General features: G+C 33.9%; 1 protein-coding gene across 3 annotated transcripts in view; it reads right to left on the bottom strand.

The window, feature by feature from the left end:
* LOC143248541 (uncharacterized) overlaps positions 1–12,107 on the bottom strand; it is a 76,329-nt gene extending 64,222 nt beyond the window's left edge. The window contains exons 1-3 of one of the 3 annotated variants that reach the window (XM_076496971.1): positions 11,973–12,107; positions 11,275–11,520; positions 7,313–7,500 (exon numbers count right to left, since the gene is read on the bottom strand). In XM_076496971.1, the coding sequence (XP_076353086.1) occupies positions 7,313–7,500; positions 11,275–11,456 (370 nt within the window). In that variant the 5' untranslated portion in view covers positions 11,457–11,520; positions 11,973–12,107. Of the gene's footprint in view, positions 1–133; positions 675–7,312; positions 7,501–11,274; positions 11,521–11,972 lie in introns of those variants that run through there. The other 2 variants (XM_076496972.1, XM_076496973.1) reach the window with 2 other exon arrangements.
* Positions 12,108–25,180: the final 13,073 nt, after the last annotated feature.

Genomic DNA, 25,180 nt, shown 5'->3' on the forward strand with positions numbered 1-25,180 from the left:
GATCCTGTTCGTTAGAAGTAATTTCCAAACATTACAAGTACTTGATATATTTTTATTAAATCAATACACGTGATTAACTTACATCATATGTACTGCTTTACCTATAAGCTAGAACTTTACGTAAGAAACTTACTTTCGAAAGTAGCCTCTATTCGAGTACAGAGCAGGAAAATCCTCATTATCTGACGAATCTGAAAAATTCACCAGAAGTTTGTGCGCAGAAGCTGAACCACAAGAGGTCGTTTTTCTTACCCGTTTACCAAGCTTTCCGTTTGCCACCAAGGCGTCCAGTTCTTTACGTTTTTTCATCTTTTTATTTGGAAGTTTCCCCTGGACATCGAGGCGATTTGGAGTATCCAGGGCGACCGTAACCGAGGTTAGAATTTTTAGTATTTATCACTGTTATAGTTTACGTATGATGAAACATTTATTTTACTTTGTTATAACGGCCACTAGCCTAATATAACTAATTCTCATAAATGCATATTCAACCATATACCGTACCATGTATTTTTAGATTTTCTTGTACCTCGTAATGTTCGACCACGAAGATTATGTTCCAAACTGTGATACGACACCCTTGTTTTGTCGACTGAAAGCTCAGTTACAAACGTCCTTTTCTGTTTTAGATGAAATCCGCTCGTAACGACTTTGTACCAAACTAGGTTCCATCTAGTTGCACTGTATGAATGTTTGTAATTAGAACACACTAAATTTGACGCACGAATATTATGCGCAGAACTTATATAACGGTTTCCTAATCGTCATTTTATGCGCCATCTAGTGAGAAAGGTATTAACAACACGAATTTTTGTATCCGTTATGACGCTTTCAATTGTTGAAATCGTAATAAAACTTACATTAAAATCAATCTTTAAATATACTTTTAACAAAGCAATTTCAAAGTACACTGAAATTCATACTACAATTATTTTCATATAATCGTATCTCCCAGTAGTAAACTGAATCGTTAATTTCTACCTTTACCAACCTGAAGTACACTGTATACGTATTCGGCACTGTTCATTCATTTACTATGGTGTCATACAATCCAATACCATGAAGGTTACAGCTCATTCAACCTGTGCGTTACGTTCACGTGTGCGAGTCCAAAACACTTTGTACCTTCTATTTTTCCTTAGTGAATAGATTCTAGTTACAAAACACATTCATTTAGATACAAGTAGAATAAACAATTCAGGTGGGTTAAGGCGTTGGACTCGTAATCCGAGGGTCGCGGGTTCGAATCTCCGTTGTACCAAACATGCTCGCCCTTTCAGCCGTGGGGGCGTTATAATATAACGGTCAATCCCAGTATTCATTGGTAAAAGAGTAGCCCAAGAGTTGGCAGTGGGTGGTGATGACCAGCTGCCTTCCCTCTAGTATTACCCTGCTAAATTAGGGATGGCTAGCACAGATAGCCCTTTAGAAGCTTTGCGAGAAATTCAAAACAAACAAACAATAAACAATTCATAGCAGTTAACTTACTAAATATTTATTCAAAACCACTTACAATAAGTTATCACCCCATTTCAAGAAATAAGGCATCATAAATAGGCAGATGTGTTAAAAATTGTATTTGTATTAAATATGCGAGTCATTAAAATAGAACTGGCAGGTGAACTAGTTAGGAGATTAGTCAAAATAATTCCATAACTGTAAAATGAGTCACTGGAAAACGTAATTTGTACTTTTATTGGATATTTTAAAACACATGTAATCCAAAGTAAGTTATCAAAACATGTCCAAACTTTCATAAATTATAAAAATATTCTTAAATAGTAGCAAACTACAGTTCCACTAATTAAACAGGGATATAATAAGACACAACATGTTTGCTGACAGTGTAATGAGCTTAGAACATACATGTGAAATTCATTCCTTCCCAGACCAAGGACAAAAAGTTTCACTATTATACATTGACCATTGGTCAAAACACATAGTAGGTTTCCTGAATATTCTAAACTGTAGAAGTCTAGAACATACACAAACATCTAAAAACACACACCTCCTAAACACAAAACTACAACTACTACATGTACACACTCATTAATCTGTAAAACTCTCATTTAGATATATAGTGAAGACATGTATTTAAATTAATGAAATATTATTACTGTTATTCTGTCTGTGGTTGGAGCTCAGACAGAGTTGATGGCCAGCTCTAAGAAGGTTCCGTTATATAACAAAAACAACAAAATTGTTTAAACTGTTCCACATGTATATGAAATGCCATTCTAGTTCATGGTTGTATAAATATAAGGCATGATTTCACACCCATTCATGCGTGGGGTATTTTTACATGGTGTGCTACAAAATTCTGATGACTAAATATTAAATGGTACGAAATACGAGTGAATATACACAGATATACGAAGAGCTCAGATACAATATGTAGTCTGTGCCATTCCCAATAAAATTAAACTGCCAGATACACGTGTAACAGAAGTCCTATAGCTGCGATGTATTATCAGAAACACAGATTTTTCTAAAGTGAGGAATGCAGATAGATGTTTCAAAAGAACATGTAGGTTTATCTAGAATTTCATCCTTTAAGCAAATTTTTTTTTTTATTTCCATACCCTTCTAGAAGCATGACAATCTAACTTGCTTCAAATCAGTTCCATCAGGTCATGACAATCTAACTTGCTTCCAATCAGTTCCATCAGGTCATGACAATCTAACTTGCTTCCAATCAGTTCCATCAGGTCTATAGTTGTTTTTTTTGTTAAACAAGTACGTATGTACAACTCCAAGAAGGCTAGCATCTGAATATACAGAACTCAGTAGAATAATACTTTGATAACTCTGGGGACTATTTGTAATTGTTTGATACACAGAAAGAGATCAGAATGATACCAAGGTGCATCGAGGAGGCAGTTACAGATAGCCAAATAACCCATAACACCCTTCAATGACAACAAATAACAAGGACCAGCTCAACTAAACTGGATGTTATAAATAAATAAACCACTTTATAATCAGGATCCACAAGCAGTATTATATATAAATAGTTTATAAGAATTCCTTATCAGGAGCTATTTAACAAACAGTCATGGATCCACAAGCAGTATTATATATAAATAGTTTATAAGAATTCCTTATCAGGAGCTATGTAACAAACAGTCATGGATCCATGAGCAGTATTATATATAAATAGTTTATAAGAATTCCTTATCAGGAGCTATGTAACAAACAGTCATGGATCTATGAGCAGTATTATATATAAATAGTTTATAAGAATTCCTTATCAGGAACCATGTAACAAACAGTCATGGATCCACAAGCAGTATTATATATAAATAGTTTATAAGAATTCCTTATCAGGAGCAATGTAACAAACAGTCATGGATCTATGAGCAGTATTATATATAAATAGTTCATAAGAATTCTTTATCAGGAGCTATGTAACAAACAGTCATGGATCTATGAGCAGTATTATATATAAATAGTTTATAAGAATTCCTTATCAGGAACCATGTAACAAACAGTCATGGATCCACAAGCAGTATTATATATAAATAGTTTATAAGAATTCCTTATCAGGAGCAATGTAACAAACAGTCATGGATCTATGAGCAGTATTATATATAAATAGTTCATAAGAATTCTTTATCAGGAGCTATGTAACAAACAGTCATGGATCCACAAGCAGTATTATATATAAATAGTTTATAAGAATTCCTTATCAGGAGCTATGTAACAAACAGTCATGGATCCACAAGCAGTATTATATATAAATAGTTTATAAGAATTCCTTATCAGGAGCTATGTAACAAACAGTCATGGATCTATGAGCAGTATTATATATAAATAGTTTATAAGAATTCCTTATCAGGAGCTATGTAACAAACAGTCATGGATCTATGAGCAGTATTATATATAAATAGTTTATAAGAATTCCTTATCAGGAGCTATGTAACAAACAGTCATGGATCCACAAGCAGTATTATATATAAATAGTTCATAAGAATTCCTTATCAGGAGCTATGTAACAAACAGTCATGGATCTAGGAGCAGTATTATATATAAATAGTTTATAAGAATTCCTTATCAGGAGCTATGTAACAAACAGTCATGGATCTATGAGCAGTATTATATATAAATAGTTTATAAGAATTCCTTATCAGGAGCTATGTAACAAACAGTCATGGATCCACAAGCAGTATTATATATAAATAGTTTATAAGAATTCCTTATCAGGAGCTATGTAACAAACAGTCATGGATCCATGAGCAGTATTATATATAAATAGTTTATAAGAATTCCTTATCAGGAGCTATGTAACAAACAGTCATGGATCCATGAGCAGTATTATATATAAATAGTTTATAAGAATTCCTTATCAGGAGCTATGTAACAAACAGTCATGGATCCATGAGCAGTATTATATATAAATAGTTTATAAGAATTCCTTATCAGGAGCTATGTAACAAACAGTCATGGATCTATGAGCAGTATTATATATAAATAGTTTATAAGAATTCCTTATCAGGAGCTATGTAACAAACAGTCATGGATCCATGAGCAGTATTATATATAAATAGTTTATAAGAATTCCTTATCAGGAGCTATGTAACAAACAGTCATGGATCCATGAGCAGTATTATATATAAATAGTTTATAAGAATTCCTTATCAGGAGCTATGTAACAAACAGTCATGGATCCACAAGCAGTATTATATATAAATAGTTTATAAGAATTCCTTATCAGGAGCTATGTAACAAACAGTCATGGATCCATGAGCAGTATTATATATAAATAGTTTATAAGAATTCCTTATCAGGAGCTATGTAACAAACAGTCATGGATCCATGAGCAGTATTATATATAAATAGTTTATAAGAATTCCTTATCAGGAGCTATGTAACAAACAGTCATGGATCCACAAGCAGTATTATATATAAATAGTTTATAAGAATTCCTTATCAGGAGCTATGTAACAAACAGTCATGGATCTATGAGCAGTATTATATATAAATAGTTTATAAGAATTCCTTATCAGGAGCTATGTAACAAACAGTCATGGATCTATGAGCAGTATTATATATAAATAGTTTATAAGAATTCCTTATCAGGAGCTATGTAACAAACAGTCATGGATCTATGAGCAGTATTATATATAAATAGTTTATAAGAATTCCTTATCAGGAGCTATGTAACAAACAGTCATGGATCTATGAGCAGTATTATATATAAATAGTTTATAAGAATTCCTTATCAGGAGCTATGTAACAAACAGTCATGGATCCATGAGCAGTATTATATATAAATAGTTTATAAGAATTCCTTATCAGGAGCTATGTAACAAACAGTCATGGATCCATGAGCAGTATTATATATAAATAGTTTATAAGAATTCCTTATCAGGAGCTATGTAACAAACAGTCATGGATCTATGAGCAGTATTATATATAAATAGTTTATAAGAATTCTATCAGAGCTATGTAACAAACAGTCATGGATCAACAAGCAGTATTATATATAAATAGTTCATAAGAATTCCTTATCGGGAACCATGTAACAAACAGTCATGGATCCATGAGCAGTATTATATATAAATAGTTCATAAGAATTCCTTATCAGAAACCATGTAGCGAACAGTCATGGATCTATGAGAAGTTTGATATATAAATAGTTCATAGAAAAAATAAGTTTAATATGCTTATTGGGTTCTTATGGACCCATTATTAATTCTTGGATCATTTTTTCCCCCATAAAAATGTTAATGTTCACAAACATTTGATTACACATACAAGTACATACACTAAGGTTTACAGATGAGTCTTATTACACCAGTCTAGTATATCAAGCGTAATTTCAGTGACTTCTGAAATGGCAAAATACTGTAAAAAAGATTTAAATATCCTATAACATCTTTCATAAATAACTAATAATCAAAATTCATTCCTACAAGTTTTGGTGAAGCAGATTGAAAGAAGAAGGAGTCTGTATGACAAATAATTATTCAACCACTAAGAAACATCCAAGTTAAGATGGGAAGAAACAAACTATAGAAATTATACTCTCCAGACACACACATCCTCAGTGTGTAAATGTCATTGCTACAGAGTCTGGTGAAATTCTGTGAGAAAAGCACCCACACCCTAATCAAAATTCTCACATGTTCACAGAAACAGCTAATTACAATGGGAAATCATTCCTGTCAAGATATATCCAAGTTTACAGTATCTGAGCTGGGCAATTACCTAGATTAACTGGTATAATTAATTACCTATAAGCAGCAATTACATTATGTGAGCTAGGCAATTATCTAGATTAACTGGTGTAATTAATTACCCATGAGCAGCAATTACATTATGTGAGCTAGGCAATTACCTAGATTAACTGGTATAATTAATTACCCATAAGCAGCAATTACATTATCTGAGCTAGGCAATTACCTAGATTAACTGGTATAATTAATTACCTATAAGCAGCAATTACATTATCTGAGCTAGGCAATTACCTAGATTAACTGGTATAATTAATTACCTATAATTAGATTGATTGATGTGAAGTAAGTTCATTGCTTAAATAAAATTCTGATTGTTACTATTTTATTATTCTAACAATCCAAGTAATTAAATATATATTTAAGTATGGAAGAATATTATGCTAATGTAATAAATTGGCAAACAATGATTTATAAGCATAACAATAATTTAAGTTCTTAATCTAAAAAAAACAACAGATTTTATTTGTTGAAATTTAGTATGCCCCCTTCCAAAAAAAAAGTCACTTCATTATGCTTATAAAATATTTTGTTTTGTAACAGATTATTAATCAAGGTATTGCCAGTATAACTTATTATTATTTATGATTAATTCACGGCTCTTAAGCTTAATTGATTAGTGATATAGATAACAAAAATAATTAACATCAAAATTAGTGTATCCAACCGTTAGCATCAGGTTATTCCAACTATCCAAATCACATGTGATAAACTTTTACTAACCACTCAGGTTTATTCAAGTTTCAAACCTATAGTACCCAAGCTACTAAATGAAAATTATACATGCATTAATATGACTCAGATAACCAAAGTATGTGGAAGATATTACAATGATAAACATTATGAATTAAACAAATTAAAATCATACATAAAGAACATCAGTATATGATGCAGTGTAGTTGTAGTATCTTCAGTACCTGTCCACTAACAGATATTGAATACCAAGTGTAAAGTTACATGTGATTTACAACTGGATTTTCAAATTTCGATATCAAATTAAAACATGTTTTATCACAGATAAATTTATTAATTATACCTACCTCTATTTGTCTGTAAGAACATGGAATACTACTTACAATCATTGAAGTGATTCTGAAGTTCTTGAACACGAGAGTTTAGGTTTACTATAAACCAAACTTGAACTCCTACAACAATGGCCAACACCAATATTGAAAGAAGCTTAGCGCCCTGGGCACAGCGACAGGTACAGCATTCCTCGCTTGGTTGAGGCACAACTTTGGATTTGGATCCAGGACGGAGTCTTCTGTAAAAGTTTTTTTTTTTTTTTTCAACAAAATACCTATTAATAACAGTTACTTTGGCATTTATCACTTTAATTTAAAATCAGTGAAGGAAAAGACAAGAAGAAAAATTTCACACTGAAACATTGGATAAAGAAAGTACTTCTAGCTATTACAGCAAGACAATCATCTCAAGTAACTCCTATGATAAAGATTACATTGATCAGTAACACGAAATAATCACCTAAATAATATTAGTGTTATCGATTATTACTACAGGGTGTTCGGAAAGTCACTGTGCACTTGTATATTTATTAACAGACATGTTTCAATATACAATACAGGAAGTAAATATGAATGACAATTATAAACAATATTGAAAGTGACCCCTGTTGGAATCAATACAGGCCTGGATCCTTCTTATTTTGTTTCTAAACAATGCTATCAGTTGCTGGCTTGAAATAGACTGAATGAATGTTATCACTGATTACAAAGCTGCACAGTGACTTTCCAAACACCCTGTACTTTAAATTATTCCAACTGTCTGAATATTGTGTTAAAATAATCATTTGGTTGGACATCATTGATTAAAGAGCTGAACAACTAATCAGTTAACAAATTCCCTTGTTCTAAATCAGATGGATCTGTACAGTAACTTATAACTTGTTCAGAAGTTTGAATAGTGATCTGATTACTATGATCACTTTTGTCTTTTGTAATTAATAGCGTATATAAAAAATAACCATAGAATTCAATTAAATAAGATCAAACATATAATTCTAATCATAAGTCACAAAACAATATTTTATGACCAAAAAAAACAGTAAATATGAAAACATATGAAATGTTGTAATTCTTAATGAACAGGTTATAATGTAATAGTAAACAAAATATTTACATGCTACACAGTGAACATTTGATATTCAGATCTATCAACATCCAAACGTCTGCAAGAACGAACTAAGCCAGCAACTGTTATCACGCCACCATTTTCAAACTCAAATAATATTGTCAACCACCAATCGTGGAAATCTACCCATTAAGTAATGATGTACAACAAACAAGAGAGAGACTTCCATATTTCATCTTTTATTATAGATGAAAAAAATAGTAGTGTTGGTCCAGTATCACCTTCTGAATATCCATCTGTTGATAGATGACCAAATAGTAAATATGGCCATACATACTGAAATTACATGAGAGGTGCGAGGCACCACTTGGTTAACAGTATAGTATTAAACTAATTACTCTGTGTGAGGAAGTAGCCAATGCAGGCTTTTTAAAAGAATGTGATATGTAGCAGTGTGAAATGGTGCTATCTATCCTTGATATCCCACAGATTGTAAGGATTGAAGACATCAGTATTCTGAACACTTTTTGACACTATTATTGGATTTTATTTTTACTGTTTCTCAACTTTTTCATCCTATTTCTATAACAATAATTATTATCATCACAAGAATTTTGAACAATTTTTCAAAATATTAGAAATCTTTAAATATGGGTGACAGTAACATAGGTTTCTGTAATGACTACAAACATACCTCAAAACGTTATCAGCTTATGTCCCTAACACAGCATTAGACACAGTATTGTTTATAACAACCTGAATGGGTATTAGGCTTACGTGTGTAATTGGTTTCACGTTCAATGTTTGGAATATTGGCTCTTCAGAATATTAAGCTGTTGCTGTTTACACTGTTGTTTTTTACCATTACTGTTGCTACCGTGACAAACATAACCACCTGCAACATACAGTCACAACACGACAGGTGGCCATGATGTTTATTTAACCTACATAATTAATATTCATATTGAGACTAATACCACTACCAAGATTTCCAAGCCTTTAATACCAAGGAGAGTGCTGTCATGCTTAGAAGCTTACAAATGATTAGATGATACAATACCAACTGTGTGTGACACACATGCAAGTAGCATTAAACTTACATAATACCATGGGATAGTCCACTTTCAGAAAAGTTATCTGATTATCCATTTATTGTTAAATTAATATCTGATTGGATTAGATATTTTTATCTCTATTCAAAATCCTGTAGAAATCCCTGTATAGTCTTGATGCTTTACAGATTAAATTTCTTATTTATTTACCAGCATGGTATAAACATTGACATAATTCTTATTAATTCCAATATTTTCCATAGAATAGTTACAATCAGGAACAACAGTGCTAACATCTTCTCTTCAAAGGCAGACGAGAAGAAAGCATTTAATAGCTCAGCCACTTTGTAGCCATAAAAACTGTGCCTTCAATTTCCTTTAACTTGAGGGGTAAGTTCTTATATTAACATTTTGTTTATTTTCAACATATTTTAAAACAATTATTGCCATTAGTTGAATATTATCAACCAGCTGTTTCTCAGAAGCCATTTTTGATTTCTAGAATCTCTTAAATAATTCCTAGCCCTAGATTCTCTGCAGTTTCATAAATCTTCTAATATTATCTGTCAGTTTAAACTTTAAAAAAAACTAGACACTATTTCCAGTTTTCCCCCTTTATTTCTTAGTAACCCAATTAGGTTTAATCTTCTATATAATTTTCATTTTAAATTATAAACAGTTTATTTTTAAGTATTTCTAAAATATGTCCCTATCAGCTTCAACACATTATCTTAATCCACTAGTTCACTAATGGTAACATTTGTTGCATGGTCTGAGAACTGATTTTCTGATAAACAAAAGTATGAACTGATATTTATCTTAACATGTAACAACATATATTGTCACCCTTCAACAAATATTTCCCCACTTCAACTCTACCAACCAGTCCTCATAACTAACTGACAACACAAAACAAAATTCATTCTTCTATAGGACCTCGAGTACTTTTTATTTCACTATATACTAACCTTAATTACTTTAGTTTTGACATTTCAGTGAATTTGTTATTCAGTGTTATACAGAAGGCCAACTGTTTAGCAATTATATATGTGTTAAAGTTTATTCTCAGAGGTGAAGTAAAATGTACTGAAAACCTCATGGATATCACATGCACATTATCATTACAATAGGCCTAAACGTATTTCTTTGGTTTGTTGATCTAAGTTGCGCTAATGAGCCCTGAATAGATGAAATTGCAATCCACAGCAGAGGGTACAGCCAATCAAAGAATGCATCAGGTCTTCTCTTTTCAAAGAAAGGAAATTTTGTTGTCTGTGACCATTTGATAAAGAAAATTATCCTGAATGGGAAGAAGTTCCCGTTCCTACTGAACTCCTTACAATCAATGTGTCTAAAGTCTCCTTCATTTATTACATCAGTAATATTTTTTTTTTTAGAAATAACACTTATCACATTACATAATTACACTATTTTGAGTTCATTGATTGTGTTGTAAAATATATTAAACATAACCTACAGCAATAGCTTTTGTATTACATAACTTGACACTTACAGCAACTACCCAGTACAAGGCAGAATCATGCCTCTCTTAAAACCATTACTCAAAATGGCATCTTTGGCACAGAGATATTTGATTCTTATTTGAAATAGTACTTCATTTTAACAAAAACAAAAGTGAGAAATATAAAAAAAAATTTTGTATTTTATTTCAAATAGTTGATGGATTGTTTTTCCAGAGGACTGGGAAAACACAAACTTATGAATGATGCAACACTCTTTGAAACAGTAAAAAAATAGGAAAATTCATAAAAATAAAATATGGTTTCATAGTTAATCTAGAATAATAAAAATATTCTAAAAAAACATAAAATTAAAATACATTCTAAACTTGTATATTTTATCTGTATATTCATGTTCATTATAGTGGTACTTACTTTTTGAATCGAACTCTACGTTTTGGTACTGAAAAATCTGGAATATCTTCTTCAGATTCATTTGCAAGATCAGAAAGTTCCAGTAATTTTGAGGCTTCGTTATTTTTATTTAAAGTTGTCATACCGTTTGCATTTTCTTTTATAACTTTCAGATCATCCCAGTCTTCAAGATTATGTGACATAATAAATGACCTTTAACTTTTTCTGAGTTTTCACAAATTTAAGTCCAAAGTCCACCACTTATAGCTATAAAACATCAAAGTACAAAATAAATTACAATTTACAGAAATTAACTTATTCAGTTAAACTTTAAAAGTAGATCTACTGCTTCATTAAAAAAAACGACCTACTTTAACTTAAGACTTAAGTTCAAAACTTAAAGTAGTTTTGGAAAAAGGAGGTTAACTAAGTGGAAATAATGTTCCAAAATTTTGTTTTTTTATAGTTCAATTTAGATTATACTGTATAATTATTATGTTCGTAACCTATCGAGAAAATAAAATGTAAAAATTAATACAGAAACTCCAAGAGAAGAGTGAGTAGACTCAATCAAAAGTTCTGCTTAGGCCTAGGTACATTTATCAACATAACTAAACACGTCACAACCACAAATTATGCTTAAAAACATTTTAAAATGTAAATATTTTATAATCACTAGACTCCAAAACTCATCAAGAATAAACTACATATAAACTTACTCAAAGTCTGCAACACCATTCCAACAAACAACAGCTGTTACTAGTGTTAGTGTGTTACTGTCCCAGTCGCGCCATCTGTTATCATTTATATGTAAGCGTAAATCACCATTGCTTAATCAATTTGAGAGGTGTTTTATCATGTTTGTTACGATCCGAAAGAGTCAAGTGCTACGAAGATCTTTCTCCCAGAAACACTGCTCTTTGAAAATACTTTCAGTAAATCACAACATCGACTTTGTTATAAAAAAAATTAACTAAATGGTAGTAAATAAAACATTATGAATCGCCTTTGGTTTTCATTTAAATATACATAACGTACATAATTTTGATGGGAATAACTTTAATTGTGTTGTGAAGGAAAAGGATCATGATGTTTTAGTAAATCAGTCTCAAGCATCTAAGTATAATCTGTTAGTATGATAATGTAGTATGTATTTACAGAAATACTGAATATAAATCTAAAGATTTTATTCTTTGGTAGATTGTTTAGACAGAGTATTCATGATGAAATTTTGTTGATTTTATTGTTTCTATTATGGTGTGAACCCCTCTTCTAACATGGGAAATATTAGGCTTAATACTAAAGTGTTAAAAAGTATAAAGATTTATTTCTGTGTTAGGAACGCCCTTTCAAAGATGGCGAAGCATGAATGTAATTAACTATGCTTGTCATAAGATATTGATATTACCCCCATTTTAACAATGCATTATTTATCTAGTCCATTAAGATTTTTCCACAATTAGAAAGGTGCTCAATCCACTGCTCAGTAGTTCAGCTGGGACAAGCAAGAGAAGTAGTAGTTGAAATATTATCCCCATTTGCTTCAACAACATGATTATAATTAACTAATATGTCGTAAAGCATTAGTATTAGGCCTATTATAATTTATTTTAACATTGCATTTTGTATATTGTACATCTCCAGACTAACATGGGTTGTATCTGAACGCTTTATTGGATGAGTTTCTACATTTATATAGAGAACATTGATGGTCTTTTCTAACAATGTTTCGTGGTTTTTAAATTGTTTAAATGTTTCGCTACACGAACTTCATTGCTTAGAACAGACCAAAAAAGATTTCTCCACTCATGAATCTAACATTGCTATCATTGAATTGTCAGAAACATACAAACACACATATACAGATAAAGACATGGATAGTTGATAAACATAACACCACAGTTCGCGTATGTGATGGCACACCACTGCATTAGCACGTGCAAACTACAACTTAATCTTTGTACCACATACATACTGCAAATTTTAGGCATAAACATATCTCGGAAAGCACCTTATTCCAAAATAAACAATTGTGATGATCACTAAATGTTTTCTAGTTTCGCATTCCCCCAAGTGGTACAGCAGCATGTCTGCGTACTCACACTGCTAACAACTGGATTTCGATGGCCGTGATGGGCAAAGCACAGATAGCCCATTGTGTAGCTTTGTGCTTAGTTCTACTAATCAAACAAACAAGTTTCTCATTTGTTTATCCCAATCTTGTTCCAAGACAGTAAAGATGTTTGCATATTTTGTAACAAATAAGATTGTAATTATTATTATGGAATACAAAAAACATGAGCGCTGTTAAACTGAGAAACGCATATGATATTAAACATCCACATATGTAATTTATGCAATGAGACAGGTTTTTACAGACATCATGAACGATTTATTAGAACAGCAGACAATTTTATCAGGCACCTATAGAAAGATGTGTAATTCAAAATTTCATCTATCATAACAAAACCTTACCAAAACAAACATAATGACAAAATATCACATCAAATTATTATAAATAGCGTCCGTAACCTTATATCAGTTCATATTAAACACTTAGTACACTAATTATCGTCACAAGGCAATGGAATGTTATTAATGTGGTTAACTATGTAATTCATTGCGATTTCATTCCAACTTATAACTAGAGGGCGCTGCAACTCAGCTACCGTAGCTGATTTAAATCCGTGGTTAGCAATTTTTTGATTCAGTTCTGTCTAACAATTCTCAATAGGTTTAAAGTCTAGATACTCTGCTAGCCATGGCAATCTTGTAATGTCGATATAATGCTGTACAATATACGCACTTTGGCGTTTGACAAAAAAAAAATCGTCTTTATGTGATGCCTGCAGGCGGATATGAAGAGCTATTTTTCCAACATGATGAATAGCTTTCCAGACATTTACTGCACAACCTCCTTCGTGTTCCCTGTGTGAAAAAATAATCTTTCCTCATATGTCATCCAGTGAAATACCTACGATCTAACAGGACTCATATGAAGAGATCACATGTCACGAGTGTCCTGTCTGTAAATTGACATACTGTCTTACTCAAGTAACATACTGACGGTAGTAAATTCTGGTAAATATTTGTTTGCAGATAGCCATTCTTGCCAAGTACATTGTTTGGTCAGTCTCCTATTCACTGTTCTTCTGGATATTCGTAGAATGAATGTGTTCATGCCATCCCTGTAGTAAAGTGTTGCGAGACGTTTTTTCGACCTTGACGTGTTAAACTGATCAAAACAGGGTCACCTCTATTAACAGTTTTTCGGTGTCTACCAGAAAACTTTCCTGGTTTTCTGCGGTTCGTTTATGTTTCCTGATTCTGAACACAGACACTGGGGGTACTCTACGGTCCTGGTTATGTCCGTGTGCTCCATAAAATTTCTTTGTAGTCGAACAATTTGACGACCCATGACTTCCAGCATCTGACGAAACCTGACTCCAAACCAAGTACAGATAAACCGTGTGAACAAGGCGTTGATCTGTTTCAAAAATATTATACCAAAACCACGCTCGTTTGTATGAAACACGTGTATTTGTGTTTTGACAAACATAAGCTTAAAATAATTTGTACAGACCAGGAGAATAACTCGTACATGTTTGCGATCATATACAATACCTTTTTTTTGTAACTACTTTGTGATTTATTTGATAACTGCTCCTTGCATATACACAATAATATCAATATATTGAACAGTATGCAAATATTTTAACCAACACTGTAAATAATAAGCAGGCAAATAACGATTTGTAATTGAAACGAAGGGAATTATTTGAGGTGGAACATACTACTTGTTTCACGAGAGCTTTGGTATGTCTTATTCAGGTATGTTAGTCTCAGTTCTTGTATCTCACCTGATGATGTCAGATAAGCCAATGTGAAATGTTGTAAATAAAATAAACAAAAAGTGTACAATGTACAACAGAAAAAATAAACAAAACGTGTGAAAGTTAAAAGAATAGTTTGTTGCATGACGTTTAATGTTAAGACAACAGATGGCAGCATATTCTAGTCTCAGTTGGTTTCATGGGAAGACCAATTCATACTCTTTGATAGATTGTTTAGGCAGAGTATTCATGATGAAACTTTGTAGAATGGACGGCAACTGCCTGTTGTGGAGATACAAGTATAGAGGACGACGTTTTGAAAGTCTTCTGCCTTTCGTCTTCCAGTTTTCGTCGTCCTCTACACTTGTGTCTCCACAACAGGCAGTTGCCGTCCATTCTACAAAGTTTCATCATGACCAATTCATACATATTCTATAGTTAAGAAATCCATCATTCTCGTTCATTAGTTCTTTTACATTGTGGTTCTTTATGTTTTGTGTCTTTCATTAGAGAAGATTTAATGCATGACGTAAAGAAATGTTCTGAGTGTTTGACGTGACATCCAGAGTTTCCGTGAAACATTCGGTGAAGACATTCTAATGTGAAAATAAGTTAATTCGTTAGTTAGTCAGTGATTGTGAATCAGTTGATTAGTAAATGAATTAATTAATGAGTCAGACAGTTCTGAGTTTGTGATCGTTAAGCTTTATTTGTGAATTAGATTTATCACTTGGTCATTGCTAGTTTGTGAAACCATGTAACTTATAAAACTTTCAGTTGAAATAAAACGCTTTACGTGGATTGAACTACACATAACTTCCTCAAAAGACACAATGACAGAAACCTGCCACAAGGATTATATTAATATCAGTAAAATAACATCTAGGCTAAACTTCAAGATGGTGGCTTGTACTCGAAGTGAGATCAAGATTTGATGAAAGACAAACATAAAGAAACATTAAAATAAAACCACAAGAAGAAAACAAAAACTAAAAGAACAAAAATAAGAAACTTTGAGAAAATTATAAAATTACCAAGAAAAATATTTAAAAAATAAGATTTCGTGAGGTAAGAAACAAGACTTTAGAAGAGAAGTTAAGAGAAAGAAATGCAAGATTTAAAGAGGAATTGATAATAAAAATAGACGTACAGAGAGATTATAACAGTGAAAGTGGGCAGTTTTAAAAGACATCGATGTATTACAAAAAGAAGTAGTCAACTAAGTTCAAAAATATTAGGAAAGAAAAGTTAACCAAGTTGAAAAAATGTTAGTAACAAAAAATTGTGGAAAATGAATGGACAAATGTAATAATCAAAGCAACTACAGAGTTTTCTGCATCTGCCGAAAAATTACACCCTGAAACAGCTTTAAGTATGAAAAAGAACAGCTTATTTGGTGTACATCTGTCACTCCAGTTTATATGCCATCCATGTCTGCAGGACCTTCCAAGACTACTCGAGCTATATTATTACGTCATCAAGTTACAAAACTTGTATTCGAGAAAACTACCGATTATGGTGGAAGAGTACTATGGGAGACATATAAGGCTCAGTTCAAAGTAATTTCCTAGACAATAAACTTATATAAAATGATCAGCTTTAGAAATGTTAAACAACCTTCCAGATGATAGGCATTGCAATTATGAAGCTTTGGTGGCAATCTTATCGAAAATACTTGAAGTGACATACGAGAAGAAAGCTTTTAAAACAAAATACACATGAAACTGGAGCGAAAAGAGTAAACATTAGTTGAAGTTACGGGAAATATAGAAAACCAGTTATCTTTCCCGGATGTTCCACGTGAAGTGTTAGATTTATTGGCGCATGACTAATTCATGGATGCCATAATGGATGAGGATATGTAAATTAGGCTGAAGCAGAGTGGTCGTACGTTCTTAACTTGAGCTCTTCAGTTGATGATTGAACTTGATGTGATTAAAATCACAGATAAACAAATAAAGGTGTCATCAAGAATTTATGGGATCACCAAATGAAGTAATGTGGACACTTCAACTACTTCTTATGATAGTCTAGAAAAACTGAAGGGAAGAAGCAAACCACAAAACAGTATTTGTTACAGGTGTAACTTTAAAGTACATCTTGTGAGGATCTACGGATAAAATGAATAAAAGTTTATCCTGAAGAATAACAAGAAAATGAAACATGTGGGAAACATTAGGAATTATCATGTGAGGATAAACCAAGAACATAATACTCTAATGATGAGTCCCATAGTGCAACCTAATCAAATGAATGGCAAACAGTTAATAAGACATCGAAAAACAGGAATCGAAAGGGTAAAATTCAGCTGTATTTAACCCAGTTGTGGTAAGAAGTTTTCAATTCTGTAGAAAACAGTACACGAGTTAATTTATTTATTGATGGGGAGATTTACATGTTAATTGATACTGTTGCTATGGCTAAAATATTTTAACCTGATCTGTTAAGATACGGTGTGATATCATCTGATGAACAGAGAATGTACGCTGATGAGGACAGCAAGTTGGAAGTTAGTCACCATGGAAACCTTCTCTATACAACAGAATGTGTGTATAACTTGCATTAAAAATATTAAATATCGAGAATAACTTCTTACAGAAGCATGGAAGTAAGAGCTTCAAATGGCATTGAAATCTATGGCTAGAAAATCACTGTAAATTCTATGACAATTACACCATTATAGTCAGGATTCCAAATAGCAGCAACTATGAGTGCACACAGTAATGAAGACAGCCGACCTGTAATTTAACAAAGCAAAATTTAGAAAATCGATGGTCAGAGCCAAAGGCCTTCTGTTGTGATCATCTTTGATAGAATACTGGCGAGAGACCACGTGCAGACTGTGTTACCAAGGGTTGAGCCATCAGTGAATTTTCTTGAAGAAAACTGCTTCATTGACAAGACAACACCAAACATGCTCGCCCTTTCAGCCGTGGGGGCGTTATAATGTTACAGTCAATTCCACTATTCGTTGGTAAGAGAGTAGCTCAAAAGTTGACGGTGGGTGGTGATGACTAGATGCCTTCCCTCTAGTCTTACACTGCTAAATTAGGGACGGCTAGTGCAGATAGCCCTCGTGTAGCTTTGCGTAAAATTCAAAAACAAACTTGTGAGTTAGGCCCATCTCTTAGGAGGAAGAGGTCAAAGAGCACCTGACTCTCCAGGGTACGTGCATATCGTACCCAAACCCCATCTCTTAGTTAGTTGTTAACTCGTGAAACAACGCAAGTTGCTCAACTCTTTATTTTTCATTAAAACGATTTAACTTTGAACTTGCCTCCCCACAGTGGTACAGCGGCATGTCTGTAGAAACCGGGTTTAGATACCCGTGGGGGAGGGGAGGACACATATAGCCCTCTGCTTTGTGCTTAACTACCAACAAACATACTTCTAATCTTAACAAGTAATCAGAGAATACCTGCCCAACAATAGAACTGCTACAATAATTCAAAAATAAAAAGACAACATTTCAGTATTGTAAGGATGAATGAATATTTTTTATTAACTAGATATTAAACCTATAAATTGTAATACAGGGTGTTCGGAATGTCACTATGCAGTTTTGTAATCATATTTTGTTCAGTCTATTTCAAGCCAGCAACTGATAGCAGTGTTTAGAAACAAAATAAGAAGGATCCAGTCCTGTATTGACGCCAACATTTTCAACATTGTTTATAATTGTCATTCATATTTACCTCCTGTATTCAATATTGAAACATGTCTGTTTATAAGTATATAAGTGCACAGTGACTTTCTGAACACCCTGTACATATAAAACTCTGGATTATGATAACTAATACACATCTTAACGTGCAATCGGATAATTATTATTTTATTTCTAAAATATTTTACGATTTTCACCAGATGGCAGAGTTTCAAAAACCTCAGTTTTGTTATGAAGACATCTACAAGTTCAAAAGGAGGTTACACATATTAAAAAAAAAAAAAATCGGTGGTTCCTTTAACATTTCTGTTTTACGTGGTTCGTCATAAACAATATGTCTCGAAAAACAAAAACTATCAAAGTGGACATAATCAATGCAAAACTACTTCCAAGAACCATGAATGTTAAACGAAATATTTATAATTAAAACAACAAAAACATTGTCTTAAACATTATTATCAGAGCAGAAGATTAGTCGGCGTTAAAGATGTTTATTTATTGTTTATCTGTGTAGGAGAGAGTGTGTGTGTAGAACCTGATGTCTTCTTCTTCAGTTGAAGATTTTGTGACGTTACTTAAGGTTCTAGATTTCGGATCTGATGAGTCAAGTTCGAATCCCCGCACTTTAAGCTGTAAATGTGTTATAGATGTGACAGTCAATCAAATAGCGTGGTTGGTGGTTAATGAGATGCAACTGACTGACGGAGAGTCAAGCTGCAGATTTCAGCGTTGTAAGTCTGTGAACATACTGCTGACCCACCGGGGAAAGGCACTTGTAAGTTATCAAAGACATAGGCGTCCGCAGAAAGGGTTAAGAGAAGGCGTTTGTTCCCCATACATTTCACAAAACATTGCGTGTATTACGATGTGAATTTAACGTCTTAGTTAAACTAAATACTTTGTTTAGGAATTTTTATTGAAACTGAAAGTTTATGTTAAGCACATAAAACACACGTTCTTTTAGTACTTTGACTTACACTTTAGTATCTGATCCTTGTCTCCCCACCCCCAAAACATATATATCTTGTGGGTGCCCTCGATCACGTACTGCTTTCTTTCTTTTTTCGGTGGTTCTGTTCGTTTGTTCTATAAATTTCGAGCAAGGCTACACGAGGGCTCTATGAGCTTGCCGCCCTTAATTTAGCAGTGTAAGACTAGAGCGAAGGCAGCTAGTCATCACCACCCACCGCCAACTCTTGGGCTACTCTTTTACCAACGAATAATGGGATTGACCGTCACATTATAACGCCCACACGGCTGGGAGGGCGAGCATGTTTGGCGCGACGCGGGCGCGAACCCGCGACCCTCGGATTACGAGTCGCACGCCTTACGCGCTAGGCCATGCCAGGCCTTGAGGCTTTTTGTAATTTCAGTGCTGTGTATACAGAATAGTTTAAAAGTCACATCCCATATTGGAGAACAAGGAAAACAAAGGTCTTCATTGTTATTAAGCACAAATCTATACAATATATTAGCTGCACTGCACTCACTACGGGTATCGAACCTCGATTTTAAGCGTCTTAAGCCTAGAGATTTACAGTTGAGCCCTTGGGGGAATAAGCATAGATCTATATATCTGTGCCTCAAAATCAATGGGGAAACACGTACAGCATTTTAAAGGTTACATTTTGCCACTTTCGTTATACTTTCATATGGGGCACGACTGTCGTATACACCTGTGTATCATCACTTCAGTTTATCGTAACTGTCAGTACATTGGATAACCTTGAACGTCGTCTCATGGAAGTATTTTTTTGTTATCGCATAGCGTTTATTCTGATGCATATTTCAGATTTTAAACCAACACAGTCTATTTCATCAAATAATTGTTATTCTGAAAAATAAAATAGATTTTTTGTTGTTGTTCTTTCAGTTTGTTGCACGTGTACGAACTCCTTTTTAGTTTCACTCTTACTTCATTTGTAAAGTTACACAAGAACATTGATCCAATGATGTAACAGCTGATATCAATTTTTCCACTGGAAGCACGTTGAGCTGTTAATCTTTCTAACTGCTCGCGTATAAAATTGATATGCGAATGTTTTATAACAATATTTGTATCCACTGAACGTTGTGGGTATTGATTAATAATTTGGGTTGAGCATACCGTGGTGATTGGTTTATTTGTTTTTAAGTACAAAGGTTACGCAATGAACTCTCTATGCTGCGCTCACGGAGGGTATCAGAAGCCCGGCTTTTAGCGTTATAAGCCCCTATACTTCGTGCTGAGCCAACGAGATCATGATGATTGGTGTATCTGGACTGTGAAGTCAAGAATTGACAGTTAGCAGCTCGTTACCGCACAGTCGCTCTCCTCACTACGAAGTTGTGGATGTGTCATAAGAGTAAAGGTAAAAAATCTCATTATTTGATCAGACAAGCACAGCCTAAGATTTGGCTGTTTATTTACTGTCTTCCATCTAGTTAGACCCGACATAGCCAGGTGGGCTAAGGCGTTCGATTAGTAATCTGAGAATCGTGGGTTCGAATCCCCGTCGCACCAAACGTGCTCGCCCTTTCAGCCGTGGGAACGTTATAATGTACCTTCAATCCCACTATTCGTTGGTAAAAGAGTTGCCCAAGAGTTGGCGGTGGGTCGCGATGACCATCTGCCTTCCCTCTAATCTTACACTGCTAAATTATGGACGGCTAACGCAGATAACCCTCGTGTATCTTTACGCGAAATTAAAAAGAAAACAAAAACAAACTATCTAGTTTATTAGCTCGATAAACTGAAACATTTATTACATATATAGTATGCGGTGAAGTGACAGGATTTGATAAAGTTACTTTATGAGTTGATAATTACTCTTCCTGAAAAGTTTCGAAACCCTCTCTATGTAACTTTTGGTATAACTGATTTGGGTTTCAGTTGTTGTTTTTCTGTTTTAAAAATGTAGGATTTGATCTTCCTAATACAATAATTGTGCTTTCGTGTTGTTTATGTATTTTTCGTAAACTTTAAAATAGATTTCAGGGCTACGTTGTAGTTAAGCAAAAAAAAAAAAAACTATTCAATGGGCTATTTGTGCTTTGCCCACCACAAGTATCGAAAGCCGGTTTCTATCATTGTAAGTCTACACATGTACCGCAGTGCCACTGGGGGAAGACGTAAAATAAATAAAAAAAATATATAAATAAATTAAAATATAAAATATACATATAAGGTTAATATATTATATATCAGAATGATTTCTACATTAAATCATCAAGTCACGTGACAACCACAGCGAATATAAAGCTGTTGTGGAACGAAATATATCAGAAATTCATTTTGACATTGCCTTAAGTAGTATGATACCACATAATAACTAATCGCTTTTGGGAAGGGTTTGTTACAGCCCTTTCTGACGCAAAATTTCATTCACTTAGGTCATAAAGTTTTTTCCCCGTCGTGATAAACAAAGTACAGCTTCTTTTGTCAGGTAAGAATCCACAAATGAAAGATCACTGGAAGAAGTCATTCACCTGTTTCAAGTAATAGTACGCAACGTAATCAAGACGATTTGTTTTGTTTTTGAATTTCGCGCAAAGCTACACGAGGGCTATCTGCGCTGGCTGTCCCTAATTTTCAAATATAAGACTAGCGGGAAGGCAGCTAGTTATCACCATCCACCGCCAACTCTTGGACTACTATTTTACCAACGAATAGTGGGATTGACCGTACATTATAACGTCCCCACGGCTGAAAGGGTAAGCATGTTTGGTGTGACAGGAATTGGAACCCACGATCCTCAGATTACGAGTTGAGTGCTTTTACCACCTGCCCAGGCCGGTAGAACAGTAAGTTTCGTAACAAATAAACAACTTACTGTCTGTATTTATAACAGATGGTCCATTTTCAGTACAGTTTCGTGTCTGTGATGTATGGTCCATTTTCACACTCCAAATAGAAGGTGTGTTCACAGGTGTGTTCACAGAAGGTGTGTTCACAACTTACTCCGTGTCTGTGATTTATAACAGTATGGTCCATTTTTCACAGAAGGTGTGTTCACAATTTCTGGTGCGCTCAGTATCGACAGAAAACCTACTGGTTGTTCTTACGGTTCTCCATGTTTCTGGCTCCGCAAGGATCTGTATCAATATTGTATTATAATGACACTATGACCTCAAGTGAGGTTCAGTTTAAAACAAAATTCTCCATCTGCCAAGAAGTAAAATGGTTGTATCTACTCCAGTTCTATTCAGATTTTGGACTAACAAATACCGTTCTATTCCTATACGACGGTATAAAATCGTAAGATTTGCAAGACAGTTGAGAAAATACTGGATACGTCGCCCCCATGAAGGATACAGTACCTGGTCTGTTTATTTCAGAGATTTGTTGTTAAAATTGGTGGCGGATCGAAATGGACTCCCCTGATTATTTAAATACATTTTTCTAATATATTCTTGTAAGAAACAGCTTGTGGGTCGTTTACTTTATTGGTTATACACTCTCAAATGAAAGAAAGAAACAAAAATTTATATTTTTTGTAATTTCGTGCAAAGCTACACGAGAGCTATCTGCGCTAGCCGTCCCTAATTTAGTAGTGTAAGACTAGAGGGAAGGTAGCTAGTCATCATCACACACCACCAACTCTTGGGCTACTCTTTTACCAAAGAATAGTGGGATTGACCGTCACATTATAACGTTCTCACGGCTGAAAGGGCGAGCAAGTTTGGCGTGACGGGGATTCGAACCCGCGACTCTTCGATTACGAGTCGAGTGCTTTAACCACCTGGCCATGATAGGCCTAAATAAATAAAACAAAACTTTGGTCTCCTTACATTTAGAGGATATAAATTCATTTCACGGGTCCTTTCTCTGAAAATTACGAATTATATTTTATAACACAAAGTGTTTTTTATACGGTATATCAAGTGAAGATGATTTACGGAAAGCGGTTTGTGTGTGTGTGTGTGTGTTTTTTTTAGTCTAAGGGTGTGGTTAATTTTCTTTTTCATTCTGATCCACTCGCTTAACTAAGTTCATTTGATAGTCTAAAGCTAAGTTTGAAATCCCATACGTGAAGTAACGTCACTTGTGGATAATATGACACGGTGTTATTACAATAATTATCTACGTTTCTGCTCACGAGAAATTCTAATCTATATTCTGTCTGGCGCACGTAGAGTGGTTTTAATTTACTTAATTTGATGGAAGATAGCATGAGGACGCTGTAACAGGAACCACCTTCGAAAGTAACGAAAGAGGCGTGGTTTAGCTACCAATGTATTGTCAATTTGTTCGAGTGTTTTTTTGTTGTTGTTGTTTTTTTTGTATTTCCTTATCACAAAAATTGGAGATTATACTTATTCAGAAAGGAATTTCAACAACAATCAAGTTTTAGAGCAGTTTCAGTCAGTTAGTAGCTAAGATTTAAACTGTAAAAGTTAACTTTAATTATTAAAAAGGAGTGATTATATATTTTAGTAACGTAACTATGTAGTTGAGGCCCACTTGAACTTTTATTGTCGCGTGTCACGTTATAGGTTTTACTGTGTTCTTTACGAGATTCAGTAAAGGTGAAGATAATTACTCAATATTGTTGTTGTTTTCTCGCGTAAGAAAAGGACCATCTGCGCATATCTGTCCCTAATGTTTTGAACTGATAGACAAGAAACCCACAGACTGCTAACCCTTGAAGGACTTCTATCTCACCTAAAAAGTGGGATTTAGTCGGCACACTTGTAGTGCACCAAACCTCCAACTTGCATAGTGCATTTTTGCGGTAGTGGGTTGCGAACGTGGATTCAAAGCCCAGATACGCTAATCTCTACGTTTCGCCTCACAGGAAAGAATAAAATAATAATAATTACATAACAGTGTCGATTGTGATCATTAATCTTGTGGGAAGTCGATACTACCGAACTATTTGTTTTAAAAAAAACTATTTTGGTCTACAAAAATGTAGGTAATTTGAAGTTCGGATTGTCATTACCATGATATATGGCCCGGCATGGCCAGGTGGTAAAGGCACTCGACTCGTAATCTGAGGGTAGCGGGTTCGAATCCCCGTCACAACAAACATGCTTGCCCTTGCAGTTGTAGGGGCGTTATAATGTTACGGTCAATCCCACTATTCATTAGTAAAAAGAGTAGCCCACGAGTTGGCGGTGGGTGGTGATGACCAGCTGTCTTCCCTCTAGTCTTACACTGCTAAATTAGGGACGGCTAGCGGAGATAACCCTCGAGTAGCTTTGCGCATAATTCAAAAAACAAACAAACAAATTTATACCAACCACCACGAAAAGTAATTTTTGAACATTTCAGTTATACTGACAACCGTTCAACATTAATTTTTTTTTTTTAATTTCGCGCAAAGCTACTCGAGGACTATCTGCGCCACTCGTTCCTAATTTAGTATAAGACTAAAGGGAAGGCAGCTAGTCATCACCACCTACGGCCAACTCTTGGGCTACTCTTTTACCAACGAATAGTGGGATT

Source organism: Tachypleus tridentatus, chromosome 4 (genome assembly GCF_004210375.1).
Source record: "Tachypleus tridentatus isolate NWPU-2018 chromosome 4, ASM421037v1, whole genome shotgun sequence".
NCBI classification, from domain to species: Eukaryota; Metazoa; Arthropoda; class Merostomata; order Xiphosura; family Limulidae; genus Tachypleus; species Tachypleus tridentatus.